Here is an 18,320-nt window from a genome sequence, read left to right on the forward strand (position 1 = left end):
GCGCAGGGAGACCATCATGGGACACCCTCATGTGATGTGTAACTCACATGTCTCATTTAATATTGGTGTGATCAGGTGGATATGTGTTGTAAAAGTGGTGGGGGTACAGGTGTTTGTATTGAATAACAAATGCAATGACCCTACATTACCTAAAAGCGTCGGCTCTTTTAAAAGATATAATTACCATGGTGACCATTTGCATTGGTATAGCTCAGATTTAACTTTAATAACTTTCCAAGAGGGTGTGAATAAAGTCAATCAAGTTGTCCTAAGGCTGTAGTGTAAACCACAAAGGGATGGAGAGGTCCTTTTAGAGGGTTTGCCTTTGTCAAGTTGACAACTACACTTCTGACTTGTACCTGGTCTGCTGAAAGCTGGCTGGCTTAATATGTGAACTGGCGTGTTTTTGTTCTGTAAGAAAGCAGGTGACCCCGTGCTGTTTGTGTTGGTTCTAAAAGAACAAAAGGTTGTGTCTGCTTGCAGAGAAAATGTGACACACAGTAACAGAGGGTCATAGATGTTTAAAGGAATAGTTTATCTATCAATAAAACTAGTTTCTCATCAATAAAACTGTTAAACTGTTTGGTGGCAGAACTGATGACCTGTTAATCGTCTACCTTTTACAAAAGGTAAAAGGTGTCCTACAGTGCTTGTAATACAAATTGATCTTTTGTCTCCAGAAGACAATAACAAACTGGTTTAACTATTTAAGCATCTGTAATGCTTAAATAGTGAACTATCTACTATCTACGTTTTATCTTTTGGTAAGGACAAATACAACTATGATATATGTGACAGTACCTAATCTAATCTAGAGTGCTCACATTCAAATCAGATCTATGTCCCTATAAGTAAAAGATATCCATATATTGGTTTGTGTGGTTGTGCAAAGACTAAGGAAAAAGCTCAGTGTCATGTATAATGAAAGGATGTGTTTAAGATTTATATAGTTTCTAGATCTTTTTTTTAATTTGTGCCTGAAAATCATGAAACGAAACAGTAACCTAGTTCTTTCAAGAGGTAATGAAGGAATCGGAAAGTGTAAACAACAAAAGGGTGGACACTTCTAGAGTGTGTTGTTTTATTGTGATGACAATTGGTCAGATAACTCATCTGTCACCCAGCCACCGAACAACCCAGATGCGTTACGGTTGGGCTTATTTGAAAGGTACGACTCTGAATTTCTCTGTATTAGAGTTATTGCTGTATGAAAGTTTTTTACTTGGCTGCTCGTAACAACACGAAACTATCAACTGCGATCTGTAACTATGTTGGTGCATCACCTGGCTTAACGTCAACGTCAACCCTTCTTTGTTCTCTGTTCCTGGTGCCAGCAGGTTATTTGCTTTTCACGTCAGTTAGGTAATAGGTAGGTCATGATACGACTTGATTGTAGTTTTTACTAGAGACTACTGACTGTACACAGTTTGTTCATTTTTTAAAGATTTTATGTTAATTTAATTGGTAATTTTTATGTTAAAGCTGCTTCATTTTTTTCACATTTTTCACGGCAACAATGCACCATAAATGATACATTTTATATTGAAATGGCTGCAAAGGCAATTAGTACATTAATACATCACAATGGGGTCTAATCGCCAAAGACTGCACATTTCTCATCTTTCCAAACTTGCAAATAAATAATTGTTTACTCACAATGAAGTCTCTCCTGATTGAGTTTATGGAAAACTCCTGCATAATATCTCTACACTTTGTGTGCAGCATTATTGCCTAAACTTGGACAAAATATATTGTAAACCAATTCCTAATTGAAGTCCAGAAATGTGTTTCCAAAACTATGAAACCAGAAGCATTGAAGGCAAAGAGGAGAAAAAATTTCTTCATGTGGAAAATGGCAAAAAAAAAGAACTAAAATGAACATTTTGGCATTTAAAAAAAATATATATATATATGATCTTTTTTGTTTAAAAGAAAGCACAGTATAGCACGCAGAAGATGCGGTCAGTGTGCTATCGCAGTGACCAAGTGGGTGTACAAGGTTATTTACAGGTGGTGAAATTTAATGTTCACGTACATAAAGATATTCTTGACATGGGCAGTGGGACATAAGAATACATTTTATATGGCTTTAATAATTTAGCTTACTCAAAGAACCTTCACACTGAGTGTCTGCTGTGCGTCTCGTGTTTAGTGAAGCTGCTATTACATTACATTTGCATTGATTTGAGCCACATGTGAAACACACTGAAATTTCGCACAGTACTGTAACTGTGGCAGCATTTATAAAAGAAGTAAAGCACAAACAGGTACTCAAAGCCCTTGCATGAGAAACTAACATGTGACATTATACACGCTTAAATATTTGCATGGCAGCAACATTATGTGACTGTCAGCATGAAGGGGATGTTTGTTAGTTCGCTTACAGCTATATGCAGCAGATGTTTATGAAGTAAAGGCTACATCTGAGTTTAAAACAAGAAGTTGCTACTCAAAACTACTTCTGCAAACTACAACAGTCAAAAACAACGGCATTGTGGTGGTGTATATCGGTGAGCGAAAGTGTGGACGAAAATACAATCAGTTGAATTTCAGAGGCTAGAACACAGACAATCGTATTATTAGCAGCGTTGACTTAAGTTTCAGTGGTGCAAGGTTTGTACTCAAAGACTAAAAAGTTCACACATGAGGGGATGTTGAGACAGCGGTTAACCCAGAGAGTGCTGCTTCTTCAGGCTGTCTGAGCGCCTCACTCTCTCCTCCGGGGTCCTCCTGTACCAGCTCCTGCGAGGAAACAAACACTGTCATGCTGTGATGACTTGAAAGACTGAAGGTGAAACGCATACATTTATGTAGACTTTCATTAACTGAGAGATAACTTTGATAATGTTGGGATGGTAAAATGAAATTCTTTAAAACGTCATACAAAATGTCTCATGCGTCTCGTGCCTCTGCCTTGTTGATCAGAACAGGAGCAACCCCGCATGTCGATCAAGATTTTCTCAGTAGTGGAGTAAGTCTAAATAAATTAAATATGGCAGTTTGTGCGTTTTCAAAAAGCAAGATAAGGCTTTTTTCATTCTAAAGAGACCAGAAATAAAGTAAAAACTTACCCCTGGCGGTTCAGCTGGCCTGGGACAGGAGAATTTTGGCCTTGGTTTGGCTTCAGGACTCTGGGAAAGGAAGATATAATACGTAAAAAACGTATTTTCTCAAAAAAAAGTAAAGCACAAACATTTAAAAAGGGTATTAAATTTCAACTGCTGTGTTTGTTACCTGTTGGTGGTGGGGCTCTTTGGCTTCTGCTGCATTTTCCTAGCCTGTGCTGGAGATTCACCGACCCTGAAGGAGTGCGATATACAGAAAAACACAAACACTTGATGAGATCCGCACACTGGATCTCATCATCCAAAACATTAACATGTAAAACCAGTAGGTATATCTCTTCTTTCCCATCTTACCTCTTTTTCCTGTCCAGAGACCTCTGTGTGGCAGCAGACAAAACCACTCTCTCCTTGGGGCATTTGGCTTTCTCCTGCAAAGACAGTGTGAACTACAATTACTGTTTAGTTCTTGATGGAAGTATTGACATTCAAAGCAAAGGAAAGGCATGTTACTAGACTTTTTGTTGATATATTTTGTTTTGGCTGTATTGATTTATTGACATACTGACAAATGCACTGTTGGCAAGCTACAACAAGAACTAGCACAAGGACAATATCGAGTTAGTTTTTATGCTCATTTTGAGGGACAAAGCTTTGAAAAGATGTCTGGACTTTAATTTCAGGCCTTGCTGTAAAAACAGAACAACACTCGTCACCTTCCTCTCCTTACAAATGTCTACAGGAGTGATTTGTCTCATGTGTTTTCAGTTTACCACGTCTCGTAGCTTTCTCTCTGCTCGCAGCTCCCTCTCCTGCTGCAGCAGCGCTAATCGATCCCCCAGAGGCATCTCAAAGAAGATGTCATGGATGTCAAAAAGGGCTGCGCGTAACTGAGGGGAAAAAAGATGAACACATTAACGCAGGGCATGATGGACCTCTGCTGTCTATAAACAGTCACTACACATTCACACCTGGGCTTTAACTCTCTCCTGCAGGGAGCGATCTTGTGCTGAGGAGGTGCCTCTCTTCTGAGGAGCTTCAGTCTGGAAGGAACGGATGAACTCCTGTGTATCCTAAGCACACACACAGTTAAAACTCATAGAGTTTAATAGTCTTATTTCAGTCACATTTGTGTTTCAATCTGTTGTATTCATTTTTATTGTGTGTATTTTTTGTTTAATCTCACCACGATGGTCTGGCGGAGGTGTTTGACCTTCTCTGTTTTGAGCAGTCTGCGTGTGAGGAAACCACGAATGATGGCTCCAACTCGACAGAATGCTCTCTGCTGCTCTGGAGTCAGAACCTGAAGAAAACCACAAACACGCAGGAAGATAGAAACATGAGGTTAGGAACATAATGAGGGTTTGAGAAAAAAAGGTCTGTATATTGTATATACACAGGCAGTCACAACCACTCTCTGCCTGGGCATACTTACCAGACTAAGCCTCGCCCGAGGTTTGTTAACTGCCCATGCGGGCCCCCATAGATAGATGGGAGGCTGGACAGAGGGAGAGGACACACAGGAACTTACTGGGCTGGGGAAACCTTAAGAATGAAAACAAATAGTTACTTTGGATTTGCATACAGTTTGGGCTGTTTGACAAAAATAAAACTTTTTCTTTTTTAAACATCCACACAGTAAAAAGTGAGCACAATTAACCTATACTGTGTCCAGGTGATCGCTCAGATGGTGTGTGAGCAGGGCTTAGTCCTGGGCAGGAGGGGCTCATAACAGGACAGCTGTCAATCACAGACCGACAGCTCCATCCACAAGCGTCCCCACTCAAAGACAGCACACACCCCTGCTCCTTCAGTCTTCTCTCTGTCTCCTCAAGCTCCTAAACATGTGTATACAGCACACGCACACCTCAGTACTGGGACTTAAAGCAAAAAAAATAAGACAAATTTTGTTTGTTGTTTTTGTTTTAAATTGTAAATTGCTGGTAAAATACTGCAGAACAAGTTTTTTGGTTTTTACTTCAATTTAAAAAACATTTTGTGTGATTCCACGTGCTGACCAGACGGAGGCGTTGTTGCTCTTTCTCCTGCTCAACCAGGAGCAGTGACATCTGCAAGGCATGCTCCTCCTCCAGGCGCCTTTGCATGTCCTCCAGAGCCTGCGCCCGCCTCTGGGTCTCCTCTGCTGATGTGCACAAATAAATACAGGCATCCCTGTCAATATTTAACCTAAAGGCTGCAGTGGTAGAAACCATGTAGATTTTAGGAAATACACCGTGCATCACAGGAACTATTTAAGAGATACTCACCTGTTTTGCTGCTCTGTGCCTCAGCTGCATTTCTGAAGACAGCTTGTGTGACCCTTCCACTGTTTGTCCCCTGAGGGTCATCAGGTTCCATCCTGAGTTTGACCTGAGGCAAATCAGGAGTAATACGAGGCCTCTGCAGAGATGGTGAGGGATTATCCACCTCATACGACTGGTTTAAGGGGGCTGCAGAGGTTCGCCAACTTGGAGCCATCCATGTGACTCCTGCCATGAAGCGAGGAACCCTTTCCTGGCTGCGGTCTATGTGTTCAGCTCCAGATTTGCAGGTCTGCGGCTGGCTGTCCAAGGTGTGGCAGCGCCGGCGAAATCCTGCAACCAGATGGTCAAGGTGTCCCTTAGGGCTGAGACCTGAGGCACTAACGGGGCTACAGGTCTCCTGCACTGGACTGGCGCCACAGTGGCTGGATCGACGACTGCCACTCCTGCTAATATACCCCCCAACTTCACTCCCTGCTGAGCCCCCGTTATCAGAGGCCCTTAGAGGAGCATCTTCCCAATCTGCCACGCCAGCACCTTCCCAGGTTTTTCCAGGACTTCGGGGAATAAGGTCTGCTGGACCAATGGGGAACGAAATATGGATGTTCCCAGTAGAAACTGGGCGTGGTCTTCGTCTTTGTGGGCGGGGACTAATGCTGGATTCTGGACTGGGGAGCTGAGCATACCGGTCAGGAATAGTAGGTGAGAGGCAGCCAGACTGTTGGGGACTGGGGCTGTACAGAGTCTGAAGCTGGGTCTGTGGTGGGCCGATAGGGCTATGGTGCAGACTGAATCCAAACTCCACTCCTGCTTCCCCCAGGGTACCACAGCTCTTATTCTCCTTGTCAGAGACGGTCTCCGGTGGGAGTGTCCGGCTAGCTTTGTGGACTACATATGGACCCTGCTGACTCTGCTCCCTCTTCACATACTCCCTTGATCTCTTAAGAAGGCTGTCCAAACTAATGTCCTCCTCCTCCTCGTCCTCTTCCTCCTCCTCACTCTTTTCTTCCCTTTCCACCTTCATCTCCTCCTCTGCCTTGTAGCCATTGAGTATGGGGGTCACAGAAACGGAGGGAGTGCCAGGCTGATTATTTGTCTGAAGCCCAAATCCAGGGTCTCTGGGAAGTCCAGGAGAGTCAGTGACCAGGGTGTAGCCGGTGACCATCGCAGATTTAGAAACCGGTAGCTTTTCGACTTCTTCACTTGGTGCTTTATGTGTCTGTGCAGAGAAAATAAGATAGATAGAAAAGATAAGATAACCAGACTACAAATAATCAATTTATCATTGACTGATGTCTGATAGTCCAGAGGTGTCTCTCTGAATTCAGACTACACAATAACCCAGTTTGTAAACCTACACCTAATGCTAAGCTGCCACTAGCACTATCAATTCCAACATGATAAATCCAAACAAACCTAATATTAATCTTAACCAAAACACTAAATGCTAACACGCTACTTTCAGCAGGAGTGCATTCCTGGATCAGTATCACATTGAAACTTGAAAAGTTTACCGTGATAAGAAGATGTATACTTGTGTAAGAAATCAAGAAACGTGTAATAACAATATAATAAACAGTATATCTTATTAAAATGTGAAACACCTCATGTTATAACGTGATCAGTTTATATTATAAGCACATAAAATGTTTCATGTTGTATCGAGGTATGTCTGTCTCGGCGGAGGTGGAACTCCTGTGATATGTACTTGGGATGTGAGCTCGCAGTTTGCATTTTTAATGATCTGGCTTATTGTAGCTTTTGTTCATGGAGCCTTCTGTCATAACCAAATCAGAACCAAAGTCATAAAGTATACAGAAATACATCTATATCCATGATCCTGCCAGTCAGTACTGCGCATGTGCAACTCTCCACAGAGATGAGAAGGAAGCGATATGTCTCACTTGTAGCTATGCGTGAGACATGTTGCTTCTTCCTCACATCTGTCCGATCAAGCACTTGATTCATGAGACACGACACAAACGCCACGATTGAACTCATTCTGCCTTCAGTAAAAAAAAGTTTATGCTGCGCTTTTATTTTGAAGGACATGGACTTGTGTGCAGTGGTAGTGTACTTTATTCACACTCCATGTAGCCACTGATTGGGTAGGCTGTTATGCACTGCCACCTGCTGGTCATTTTGGATCACTACACTGTTGTGTTTTGTGACGTCGACTTACTGTGATGTTTTGCTCTGTCCCAGGCCCAAACTGCACTGTGGTTAAAACATTTCTGAAATTTAGGTTATGATTTGTTATTAAAGTGATAATCAAAGATTTTCATTTAAATAAATGTCTGTTAAGTCACTATCTGTCGCCGAATGAGGTAACACAATGGTGATTGAGCCTATGGCCCACTGATGAAAGCCTTTGCATTTGCAGTATTACAGACTGGGTGTCTGTGGTGACTTTCGCGGAAAAAAACACAAGCAGTGCCCAGTTAGTGACGTGTTTTCCATCACCCAGCAGTGGTTGGTCTGCCAGAGAGGGTAGGCGGAGCTAAGCGGCTGCTTTTCCGGTCTCTGCAAGTGTTGCGGGTAAACAGTAATCTACTACGGCTGAACAAACACAGAAAAGATGGATGACTACAGATACAACTTCAACAAGAAGTGAAAATCCAAAGAAAAAGAAACAAACTCGACGCTCAGATGAAGCAAACAGTCTGAAAAGAAAAGCGACCGTCAGCCAGGAAAATCAAGAGTTACAACCGGAGCCAACCGTGGGCGACACTGTTTAGATATCTGGGATGTGTGCTCCCGCAATTACCGTTTATCGCCATAGGTGCCGCCAAAGAGAACGAAGCTGAAATGTTCGCGAATTACCACTTTATGGTGGGTTTGTTGGGCTCTGTGGCTACACCAGTTGAGAACCACTGTCTTAAAGTATGAATACTTGGCGAGAGGCCACCAATTAAGTCACCAGTTAACCTAACGAGCATGTCTTTGGACTGTGGGAAGTCTTTGGACACGCATGCACTGGGAGCACATGCAAACTCCACAAAGAAAGGCCCACTTCGTCCGAACCGGGATGCGAACCAGGAACCTTCCAGCTCTCCCGTGCAGCCTCTATATCAGCAACTGAAACTCAGTAAGAAAAATTATTTTTATCCAGATCTCGCAATAAAAATTGACGGTGCGGCCAATTTATCATATTTTTTTTTCTCTTGCTCAAGCTTCTGCGCTTACATACGTTAAAGCTGATATAAAGGTTGTTTTGGTGGTTTTGTGTTACCTCTTGTACAGTATCTCTTTTGGGTTTGATTTCTATCCAAGCCATTTACAGGTTTCTACCACACCCACACACATGCATTTATATATTCTTTACATGCCTTGTATTTATTTTAAATATTTTTTGTGTGAAATAGATAAATGAATAAATAGACAAACAATCAAATGTTTGAAGGTTTAGCTGACAGAAAAAGGCCATCATCAGTTATAAATAGCACAGCATAACAAAGGCAGCGATGAGTCAGACAACCTGTATTCAAGTCTGCAAATGTCTCAAGAGATTTGGAGACAGACTGTAATTCAGGTTTTTGTACTGTATCATGGGACTGACACACAGACCTATTTCTCATAAGGGAGAATTTTACAAGGCATGGGCTTAGGGAAACAGAGAATCTCTAAACAGAGAATAAGAATGTGGAACTATACCTACTTTTCAATGGAATGGACTGATTTTCCTATATATATATATATTAAAATAACCATCTTTCATACTCATCAAGACCACACAAGGCCTGGAACTGGTGCCATCCTGGGCTACTGACCTGAACTTGTTCCAGTATGTCCTGAACCCGGGACAAAAGTTTGTTTCTCTGCTGGTTCTGCCCGTCCACCTCCAGCTGGACCGCCTTCCGCCTGTGGTCACACATCTCATTACGCTGCTCTGCACTCAACTGGAGAAAGAGTTCATTCAAACACTTATTTTAGCTACAAAAGCTTTAGCAATTGAGCAGACTGAAGCAATAACACATGAGAAAATATTAGTGAAGAATATGTTATAGCCAGGTCTCTAATACTCAAAATGTATTTCTACATAGGAGGTTTGTTTGATGTATAAGCCTCCTTCAACAGTCCTCACACTGGCCTCTCCATCATCCCAATCTCTGAATACTCGATTTGTCAGCAGCCACAAACAGATGGATTCTCCTGACTTTAAACAGCCATGGTGTTCGTCGTCATCAATTATCTCTCTCTTTCCTCTGCCAACTGCTGATTTAATCAGGACAACTCAGCCCCCGTGTTTCAGATGTTTAGGCAGGACTCAAAAAGAAATAAGTGTGTTTACCTAATCATTATCTTTAATTCAGTTCAAACCATGTAATTATATATCTCTGTGCACATCTGTTGTATGCTTGATATGTGTCAAAACATCCTTTTTTAGAGTTACTGAAAAGTGTAAGCAATGTTCTCTTTCTATGCACCATATTAATAGAACGACACAGCAACAGCAGGACAGTGACAGCTGTGCAGACTCTATGGGGAAACAAACCAACATCTTGTATAATATAGCAGAGCCACTTTTATGACTACAAATTAGTTGCTCTAGATAACAAGCAATCTACAAACCTCTTAAAAACATCCATTAAGTTTGTTTTCTGTTTTATTTTTTAGAAACGTTCACTGGTTTATCTACAACTTTCGTTGCCCCTTCAGCAAATCACGTGTTTATTTCATTCTTACCAGAGGTGAAAGCACAGCTCGTCCATGGAAGCGGATGGCAGAGCGAGCCTTCAGGGACCCAAGTGTCTCACATGTCGTCTTCTTGAATTTCCCCTCCTCCTGCAGAATGGCCAAACTCCGCAGACAGAACTCTTCATAGCTTTCCATCTCTGGGCACCCACACATCCACGATCAGAATAGGAAACGCACACCATGTAGCCTCGTCGCCCAGCTGTTAAATTAAACAGAGGTGGAATTAGCTGGACGTCCACAAGTCAATGGACATTAGTGCTTGGACTGCACTGGGTGTGGATCACCAGAGCAAACCATTTGGAATGATAAGTGGATGAGCAGGACAAATCTCCTGCAACAAAGAGGGTCTGTGTGCCTTTAGAGGTTTTATCACACTCATCACATTCCTGCCATTCCTTTCTATCAGATCTTGCTGGTGACTGACTTCCATTTCTGTGTGTAATGGAAATGCATATGGAACCGTGTGTCTAATCAATACAGTTCTATTTCTGAAATACCTGTCAGCAAACGGATAGTGCAGACCGTTCACAGACAGGTAGTGTAAGACAGGGCGTTAGCGTTGGATGGAATTAAGCAGAATTTCCATAAAAACTGCATTATAATTAGTGTCACTCGTTTACTCTGTCGAGTACATCTAGTAAATAACCAGCGCTTAGTTCGGTTCAATTTAAATGGGGTTTATAGTCTTCTATGATGCCCGTAACCTAGAGGTCTCCAGCTGAACCTTCGCTACCGCACACTGATTCATTACAGCGTGAAGCACAGTGTAGACGGAAAGCTTTTCTTTTTATACCCATGCTATTACAGAGAGAGCATGACACTGGCATTTGTTAAGGTATACTGTAGAAGATAATCGATTTCACGTCATATTTTCAAGCGATAAAGACGTTTTGTACAGATGTTCCCTTGCAGAATGACGGTTAATAGCATTACACCGGTTTTTTTCATTGTCCATTTCCTACCTTCACAATGGAGAAAAAGTGATACCTCCTTTCATTCCTCCCGAGTCTAAGACACACACGAATGCCGCATGGAAACAACCAAGTGTGGTTACAACATGAACCTTACGTGCTTTCTCTCAATCTCGGGTTTCCAATCATCATCATCATCATTTTCAACTCTTCCGGGCTCCAACAGCGCCTCCTAGCAACAGCACGTGGGCCACGTTCCAATACGGTCCACGAGATCTGTTCACGTCACCTTCTCGTAAAATTCCATTATCAACAACTTATTTTACGCTGCGAGAAGCAGATGATTATAGAATATTTAGTTCGACTGATGCGAAGAATCGTAGCGGGAAAAAGATAGAGAAACCAGAGGAAAGAAAAGAGGGAAACAGTAAGAAAAATGGAACGAGATTTTTTTTTAGAGCAATTACCTCACCATTAACATCTTAAATCACATTATTTGTGACAGATGCGATGATAGACATCCTCCTGTTTAGAGGTTATCCTTATTTTGTGAGTGTGACAGATTAATTTGATAGTTTGCTCCCTGTATGCACAGCTTAAAAAATCGCCTTAAATTTAGATTTGAACAGAGGACCCCCTATTTAACATCAGGTTTTAAGATTAGGAAAGCATGTGCCCCTTTCTGCCCCTAATAGTGTTTAACTATTATTTACATTATTATAATAATAATTGCCACAAAAAGCCCTTGCCCCATCTTGAGCGACTGGAAAGTTGCCTGTTTTGCCTGGGTCAGCTTTGGGATGATCATTGTGGAGATAATAATGCAAGACATATGGACCTATTTTATATAACAGCATCACTATAAACATAATCCACCAGTTTTGGTTCATTATAGTTTATTACATAGGCCTATTATATTTTGCTTTTATAACTGTAATAATGAGAACCACTTGACAATATTAAGCTGTTGCATAGCTGTGTGTATATTATTTAAGATGACATGGATCGATATTTATACCTGTGACCCTTACAATTTGCTACACTTAGTATCTGTGCCCTATTGATTTCTAAAATAAATCATGGGTTCACACTGCATTGCTTAAAGTCCCTCCCACCATGCCGAGTATAAAGCACAGCAAAGGACAAAGTTTCTCAATGATGTCTTTATTATAGGCCAACTGAAAACACCAAAAGACAGTATCAGGGCAACAATTCATCACACATTAAGTAGCAATCAGAATGTTGTTACTATTTTCACAACTCATCTCTTGAGTCCACCAGTGACCCTGAATGTACAGGTTGAGCAATGCGTACATTTTCCTTGTTGTCCCGGATTAGAGCTTCAATGTCACTTTCTGTAAAGCTCGTTTTGGAATCCTGTCACAAAAGTTAAACAGTGTTAGCTCTCATGGGAGAAATTCTGGCTAAATAGGAGAATACTAATGTTTGTATGTTTCACAATAATACCAACGGCTTACCCCAAATGACTTGCGTTTCACTCCGACACATGCTTTAGACTGCTCATAGCACAGGACTATTTTCAGATTCTCTGGTTCTTTATTCATCAAAACTTCAAGGAACTGGTCATAGTTAGTATCTGGAAAAAGAAACAAAATAAAACATTAGTTAGGGTGAAAAATCTTCAAATCTATTGTAATGTCATACAGATCTTACCCAACAATTGTGTGCAGGAGGAAAACAGTTTGTCATTTGAGACATGGCCGTGCTGGAAGGAGAGCAGTTTCTTACACACTCCCCCACTGAGGAGGTCCTCTACTACTGTCTGTCTGCTCTCAGCCGGGGCTTCCTTTATGGCCTTCTCAATCTCTGGAGGGCAGTAGGCATAAACTTGAAATTGTTTTCCATGACTTTAAGAAATACAACAGTAAAATGAGCTGAATAGGGATCCATCATACCTTCTGCTGCTGTCAGACAACTTTCACAATAGGCGTCTGTTGAAAAAAAAAAGAACAGTCAACAAGATAGAGCCACAATCCAACAAAGTTAGAGGAATAGTAGTGATTCATTTACTTACAGTGTTCCGTGTCTTTAGGCTGCACAGGAAGGAGAAAGCACACACACATTAAAAGACTGAAAGTTTTCATTGTCACTGACTGCAGACAGCTTGGAAAGAGAATAAGGTAAAGTGAGAGCCGTCAACTGAGCTCAAGCTAAATTATATTCTCTGTCACATAGTGTGATCCCAAGGACAAAAGAACCGCATCACCGTCATTCCTCAAATGACAGGTGACCAGTTTTTCAGGTTTTCTCTGACTATTTAAAGATATTTCTCACACACTGAGATGATCTTTGAACAGGGGTGTCAAGGCCCTTTAAACTCATGAGTTATTGCCACTGTACTTCAGATTCAGTACAGTCTCAACATTGACATATTAAAGTATACAACAGGTTAAAATATTGCATCCTTTAATAAAAGGAGGTAAAATGAAAAACTGATAAGGAACAGATGAACACTGAAATTAGACATATGAATATTTAGCATGGAAGAGATATGTTTGGAAGCAGTATATTATATTTTGTTTTTCTTATTATTAAGTTAGTTGTAGTATTTAGTCCTCAGATCCTTTACTTTATTAAAATCAGCAATACTGAACTGTGAAAATACTAAACTACAAGTAAAAGCACTCATTATGCGAGGTATGGCCCCTGTCAGTGTTTTACTATTGATATTCTATTATTTTAGGGTTATCTTAATGCAGCATTAATGCATTCTACTGCAGTCGTTGTTTAAGGTCCTTAATCCTTAAGGTTTAATCCTGCAAGCACTTGCAATAGCATCGTAGTAACAGTAGGCGGCAGCAGCGTACAGTAGTAGTTTTCAGTTGCGACAGCCTTCCACAATCAGTTGTTATATTTGTCAGCGGCCACTAAGTGGTGCTGTTTTAAATTTAGGCATTTTGATAGATCCCATATATGGTCATTTTTACCATATAAGGACTGACGCATGTGACGCCGCCGTAGCAACGGAAAATATGACCGTGTGCGGGAAAGGCGAACGTTAGAGCAAGGTCCTCTTTTCAAAGGAGTAAATGTGTAACTGCTCGCGAAGCGTTAATGGACTGGGTGTGAATTACACTGCAAGAATAAGAAATTTGACAGTGACCAGCGAGTACTCTCAATATTCCGCTGTCGGAGTCAAACATGTGAGTAGTCCATCGTCTGTGTTCATAATTATGTAAATTAATTTCACATGTGCTGTGCAGAGCTGTCATGCGAGGCTGCTACTTATCTCATATCTTAAGTTTGCTGATAACATTTTGAACTGTTTTGCTGTATTTTTGAAAAGAGCTTCTTGGACTTTTGTAACTGCAGAAGTTTAACTGATAACACATAGCATATAAACACACGGAAGTCCACAAAGAAGCCTTATTCAGTTGTTTTCCCTGACCAGTGCAGTAGCAATGGGCTTGGTTAATTTCTTGCAGAGTTATGGTCACTGGATAGTTTTTAGCAACCTATTAATTGAACTAACCACTTTAACATAACTGTACTAATGGGGAGACATAAAAAATTGCATTGTAAACTGTCAAATTTTAGTCAACAACACATGTTTGGCGTTTTCCTGAAACTTCACACCAGCGGAGTCAGAAGCAAGGGGCTTTATCCTGCTACACTTCCGGCTTCATCGCTTACAGTTTTTCCACAATGGCTAAGACACATGTCTTGAAACCTTCAACCATTTTCTCAAAACTTTAAACACAAAACCAAATATTCAAACTACATTCACGAACCCCCGACTCTTCAAGCGAAATGAAACAATGCTTTCAGATCATACACGCAGCGAGTCAATATAAATAATATATATATAAAACACTACAGAGCATCAACAAATGGAGAACACAGCGTCCAGCACATGTAGGTACAGAAAAGGAGTTTATTGTAGGCCTATATAGTAAATGCATTTAGCAAAAAAAAGCATATTCAGCACTTGCATACAGTGACAATACAGTAAGCCCAGAGGAAACTCTAAATGAAAAGCACATTAAAGTACACTCAAATGTTTTGCAAATGCAAAATCAAAGCCAATGAGGTATTCCTCAGCATCATGTCTTTGTGCTGCTTCCCTCATTGTCATCCCATGAATAAAAACATGGTCTATGATAGTTGCTCGAATTTCTGTTGAAATTACTGTTATTGATCTCGGCCTCGTCCTTGTCCTCTTCCTTGTCCTCCTCGTCCGTCACCTCTTCTGTATGTAATTGATTGATTCCATCCATTGTTGGTATCAACATTCAATGCAGTCTGAACAAGCTTATATACAGTATATTCTGTACAATAGGTTTGATCACATCATTAGAAACAATTGTGAACCATTTTGAGCTGCGTTGTAGTTGTTTGTTACGTTACTACAGAGTTTGTCTTCTTTCTTATCCCATCTTCTTCGTAGGAAACCTCCGATTTATCTTGTGACCTTTTGAAGGGACTCGTATGCCTGTGCAGGCCATTTCTTTAGAAATAATTATTTTACTTAAGTAGGATTTTTATTGCAATATTATTAAGTATTTTTACATTGTTTTATTATTTTACGTTAAGGAACTGTCTTTCAACATGGGGTAATGCTCATTTGAAATGCACCTGCATGAAGATCACTGAATGTGAAAGTTCTGATAAAGGTCTTATCTAGGCTTAAACAGGGTGTGAACAATGCTATTGTTTATTCTTGACAGAGGCTTTACCCGCCTTCTGCTGTTGGCATTCAAATGTTGCAGTTAGATTGTATCCAAAGTCCATCTAATAAAGTGTCTATCTTATAAAGGCTGTTGGCCAGCAGATGGCGCCTTGTTCAAGACCTTATATGCTCTTATAAGTTAAAGCTACTGTGATGAGTTTTTCACTGGTAATGAAACGGACTGAAATTAATTCTGATTACTTTATATGACCTACAAAAACAAACCAGACCATTAGTGACGAGATTGATTATTTCTATATAGTTATTTTTAATGCCTGAAACTGCTGGCGTGAGTAGGTGTCAGATGAAGCGATTAACTGCATGCTGCCTTTGTTTACATTTTCCAGGGCAAAATTTTAAAGTGAGTGATACATATGACTGTTAAAGAAAGCAGGATGAGATTTTTTGTTAGAAACCACCACTTAAGCATGTACAGGACAAAATCAGCACAGAGATTAGAGGTACGGCTTTGTCCACAGGGGGCGCCAAAATTAACACATCGAAAGTTCCTCACAGGAGCTTTAAATTATACATTTTGAAAATGATTTAATGCCTCTGTTGAAATGTTCCTGCTTTGACAGGCCAGAGAAATCAGAAGTGAGTTTGCCAAGCTGCTGGTGCTGACAGGGTTTCATGAGCATACTTGTTGAACTCAACACATCTCTACACTAAATTTAAAATATTATTAAATGTTCCTTGTTTTTTCTTTATAGGGCAGATATTTACAACTTAGACAGTTCGTATTTGCCATTTTTACCAGTATTTTTTTTTAATTGAACCTTCAAGGTTTTTTTCTTACAATTTTAGCATTATTATGGCTTTACACACATTACCAGCAGGGCTTTGGTCCTTCCAAATCAGACACAACAAGAAACACCCACATATCATACCATTGACTTTTAACAGTACATCATCCTTGGTTAATACGTAGGAGTAAAAATAACAATGTTTCCCTCTTAAATGTAGCCGTATTGGAAGCATGAACTGCATTATACTGAAGAACCTGTCTTCAGCTTCACTCTTGAAACAAATAATACAAAGATGCAATAAAGGAAAAATGGGATTTCAATTAGAATATTGCTCTTTAGTCACCCGCATACTGTTTCTGAATGGACTTTTTTGTGAGTAGTGTTTAAATACCTTAAATTGTGTTCTTTCACCATGACTGAATGAATGGAGAGGACTTGGAATGATTATTTTCTACATTACATTATTAGTACAAGGAAATAATGCAAAAATGTTGCAAAAATATTGATAAAAAGTGTTCCTTTTCCTGCAGTCTTATCTTTAGTTTTATTCAGTGTGGAATGGCACAAACTAGACGGTGCAATAACTAGTTTTCTCCCCCTTTACAATATTCTAATTTTTTAATGGAACTAGTTGGGCCTTTCATATATTGCAATTTAAACCTTGACATGGTGGGTGTTTGCAGGTTTTGACACTGACCTTCAAGTTGTGGGCTTTTCATTTAGGGTCCTGACAAAAATGTATTTGTAGGGTAGCATTTAAATAATCCTCACTATGACCCTGATATTAAATATGGCTTCTTCTTCTTCTTCTTCTTCTTCTTCTTTATTTATCTTTTCTGTATTTTTATTTTGCAAGGGAAGTGACAGGAATGATATGTAAACATGACTGGTAATGTGTACAGACAACAGCAACAATGACAAAGAGACAAAAAAACAAAGGATGATGACATTATTATTTTTATTACTATTATTATTATAGATTATTAAATTAAAATAATTATAATAATTATTATTATTATGTAAATTAGATACTACTACTACTACTACTACTACTACTACTAATAATAATAATAATAATAATAATAATAATGATATTAATTATTATTATTAGTAGTAGTAGTAGAAGTAAATGACAATAATGATGATCATTATTATTATAATGTAAATTAAATGACTGTTGTCGTTGTTGTTGTTATTATTACTATTGTTATTGTTATTGTTATTCTTGTTATTAATATTAGTATTACTAGCCTAGTAGCCCACCATCATATTACTACTACTACTGTTATTGTTGTAATTGACCTCGATCAGTCATGCTGTTAGAAATGTGTTTCAGGTTGTTTTGGTAGCAGATGTCAAACGGGGACCTTCAGTATCAGTTGGGATTTGCTCCTATGTTTCTGTCTATACATCCTGACAATAGTGATCGTGTCACGGAGCAGTCCGGTGCATGCCGTTGCGGCACTGCTGCTGTCCTCCAATAGATTTAAAGTGTGCGCCCTGGCCGACAATGGAGGGTCTGCCTGCGAGTGGGAGGATCAGCTCAGCGGCAGCGATCCTTCTGGCTTTGTTACGCCCGGGAAGCCATTTTGGAAATCTGCTTGTTGTGCACTAGCATAACAGTCAGAAGCTACTTGCAAACTTTTGTGTTTTTCTGCTAGAAATATATCGTAAAGGATCTGTGGGTCCGCAGTACTACTTAACCTTTAAGTTCCCGTGCGCCGGGATGCTTGAAGAAGTTTGCGCATCTTCCGTCATAGTAATGTTGGGATCTTTTCCCTTTGGATTACGCTCCTAAAGAATAATAACATTCATGGACTCTTACCACGCGGGCAAGTAACATAACATGCTACTATAAATTACATATTTTACGTTAATGCAGCTGCGACTTTCTGCTGTGAATGTGTCTTTGCGTTTTATCCAGATTTATGTTGTTCTTGCTTGGCTCC

The 18,320-nt window shown here is 40.0% G+C and overlaps 2 protein-coding genes across 6 annotated transcripts in view; one reads left to right on the forward strand and one right to left on the reverse strand.

Moving 5' to 3' along the window:
* Window positions 1–1,161: 1,161 nt before the first annotated feature.
* Window positions 1,162–11,101, reverse strand: LOC138602849 (centriolar coiled-coil protein of 110 kDa-like). Of its 4 annotated transcripts, XR_011309219.1 has the most exons (15): window positions 10,984–11,084; window positions 10,010–10,220; window positions 9,094–9,222; window positions 5,330–6,542; window positions 5,081–5,205; window positions 4,723–4,900; window positions 4,498–4,607; window positions 4,249–4,365; window positions 4,034–4,135; window positions 3,836–3,952; window positions 3,420–3,493; window positions 3,235–3,300; window positions 3,072–3,131; window positions 2,885–2,977; window positions 2,684–2,742 (listed from the first exon to the last, which is right to left on the reverse strand). XR_011309219.1 is itself a non-coding variant. In XM_069674447.1 (14 exons), the coding sequence occupies exons 2-14, from the start codon at window positions 10,172–10,174 to the stop codon at window positions 2,667–2,669; spliced, it is 2,532 nt and encodes an 843-aa protein (XP_069530548.1). In that variant the 5' UTR covers window positions 10,175–10,220; window positions 11,090–11,101; the 3' UTR covers window positions 1,162–2,666. The 4 variants fall into 4 exon arrangements, 3 of the variants coding, with proteins under 3 accessions (XP_069530548.1, XP_069530549.1, XP_069530547.1); XM_069674447.1 differs by lacking the exons at window positions 2,885–2,977; window positions 10,984–11,084 and adding an exon at window positions 11,090–11,101 and having other exon boundaries at window positions 1,162–2,742; XM_069674448.1 differs by lacking the exon at window positions 2,885–2,977 and having other exon boundaries at window positions 1,162–2,742; window positions 5,081–5,202.
* Window positions 11,102–14,038: 2,937 nt separating this feature from the next.
* Window positions 14,039–18,320, forward strand: part of sun1b (Sad1 and UNC84 domain containing 1b) — a 35,491-nt gene continuing 31,209 nt past the window's right edge. The window contains exon 1 of one of the 2 annotated variants that reach the window (XM_069674196.1): window positions 14,039–14,096. The gene's annotated coding sequence lies outside the window, so the exon portion shown is untranslated. Of the gene's footprint in view, window positions 14,097–17,996; window positions 18,204–18,320 lie in introns of those variants that run through there. The other variant, XM_069674192.1, reaches the window with a different exon arrangement.

This window comes from Semicossyphus pulcher, unplaced genomic scaffold (genome assembly GCF_022749685.1).
Source record: "Semicossyphus pulcher isolate SPU_LCO1_2020_fin unplaced genomic scaffold, fSemPul1.0.p SCAF_23, whole genome shotgun sequence".
Classification (NCBI taxonomy): domain Eukaryota; kingdom Metazoa; phylum Chordata; class Actinopteri; order Labriformes; family Labridae; genus Semicossyphus; species Semicossyphus pulcher.

Excerpts from the sequence above, each read along its gene's own strand:
- LOC138602849 (XM_069674447.1), bottom strand. The coding sequence starts at position 10,174 with ATGTGTGGGTGCCCAGAGATGGAAAGCTATGAAGAGTTCTGTCTGCGG. Across the intron at positions 4,136-4,248 it reads ACCTCCGCCAGACCATCGTG|GATACACAGGAGTTCATCCG; the intron begins GTGAGATTAAAC and ends GTGTGTGCTTAG. Across the intron at positions 3,494-3,835 it reads AGAGAAAGCTACGAGACGTG|GAGAAAGCCAAATGCCCCAA; the intron begins GTAAACTGAAAA and ends CTGTCTTTGCAG.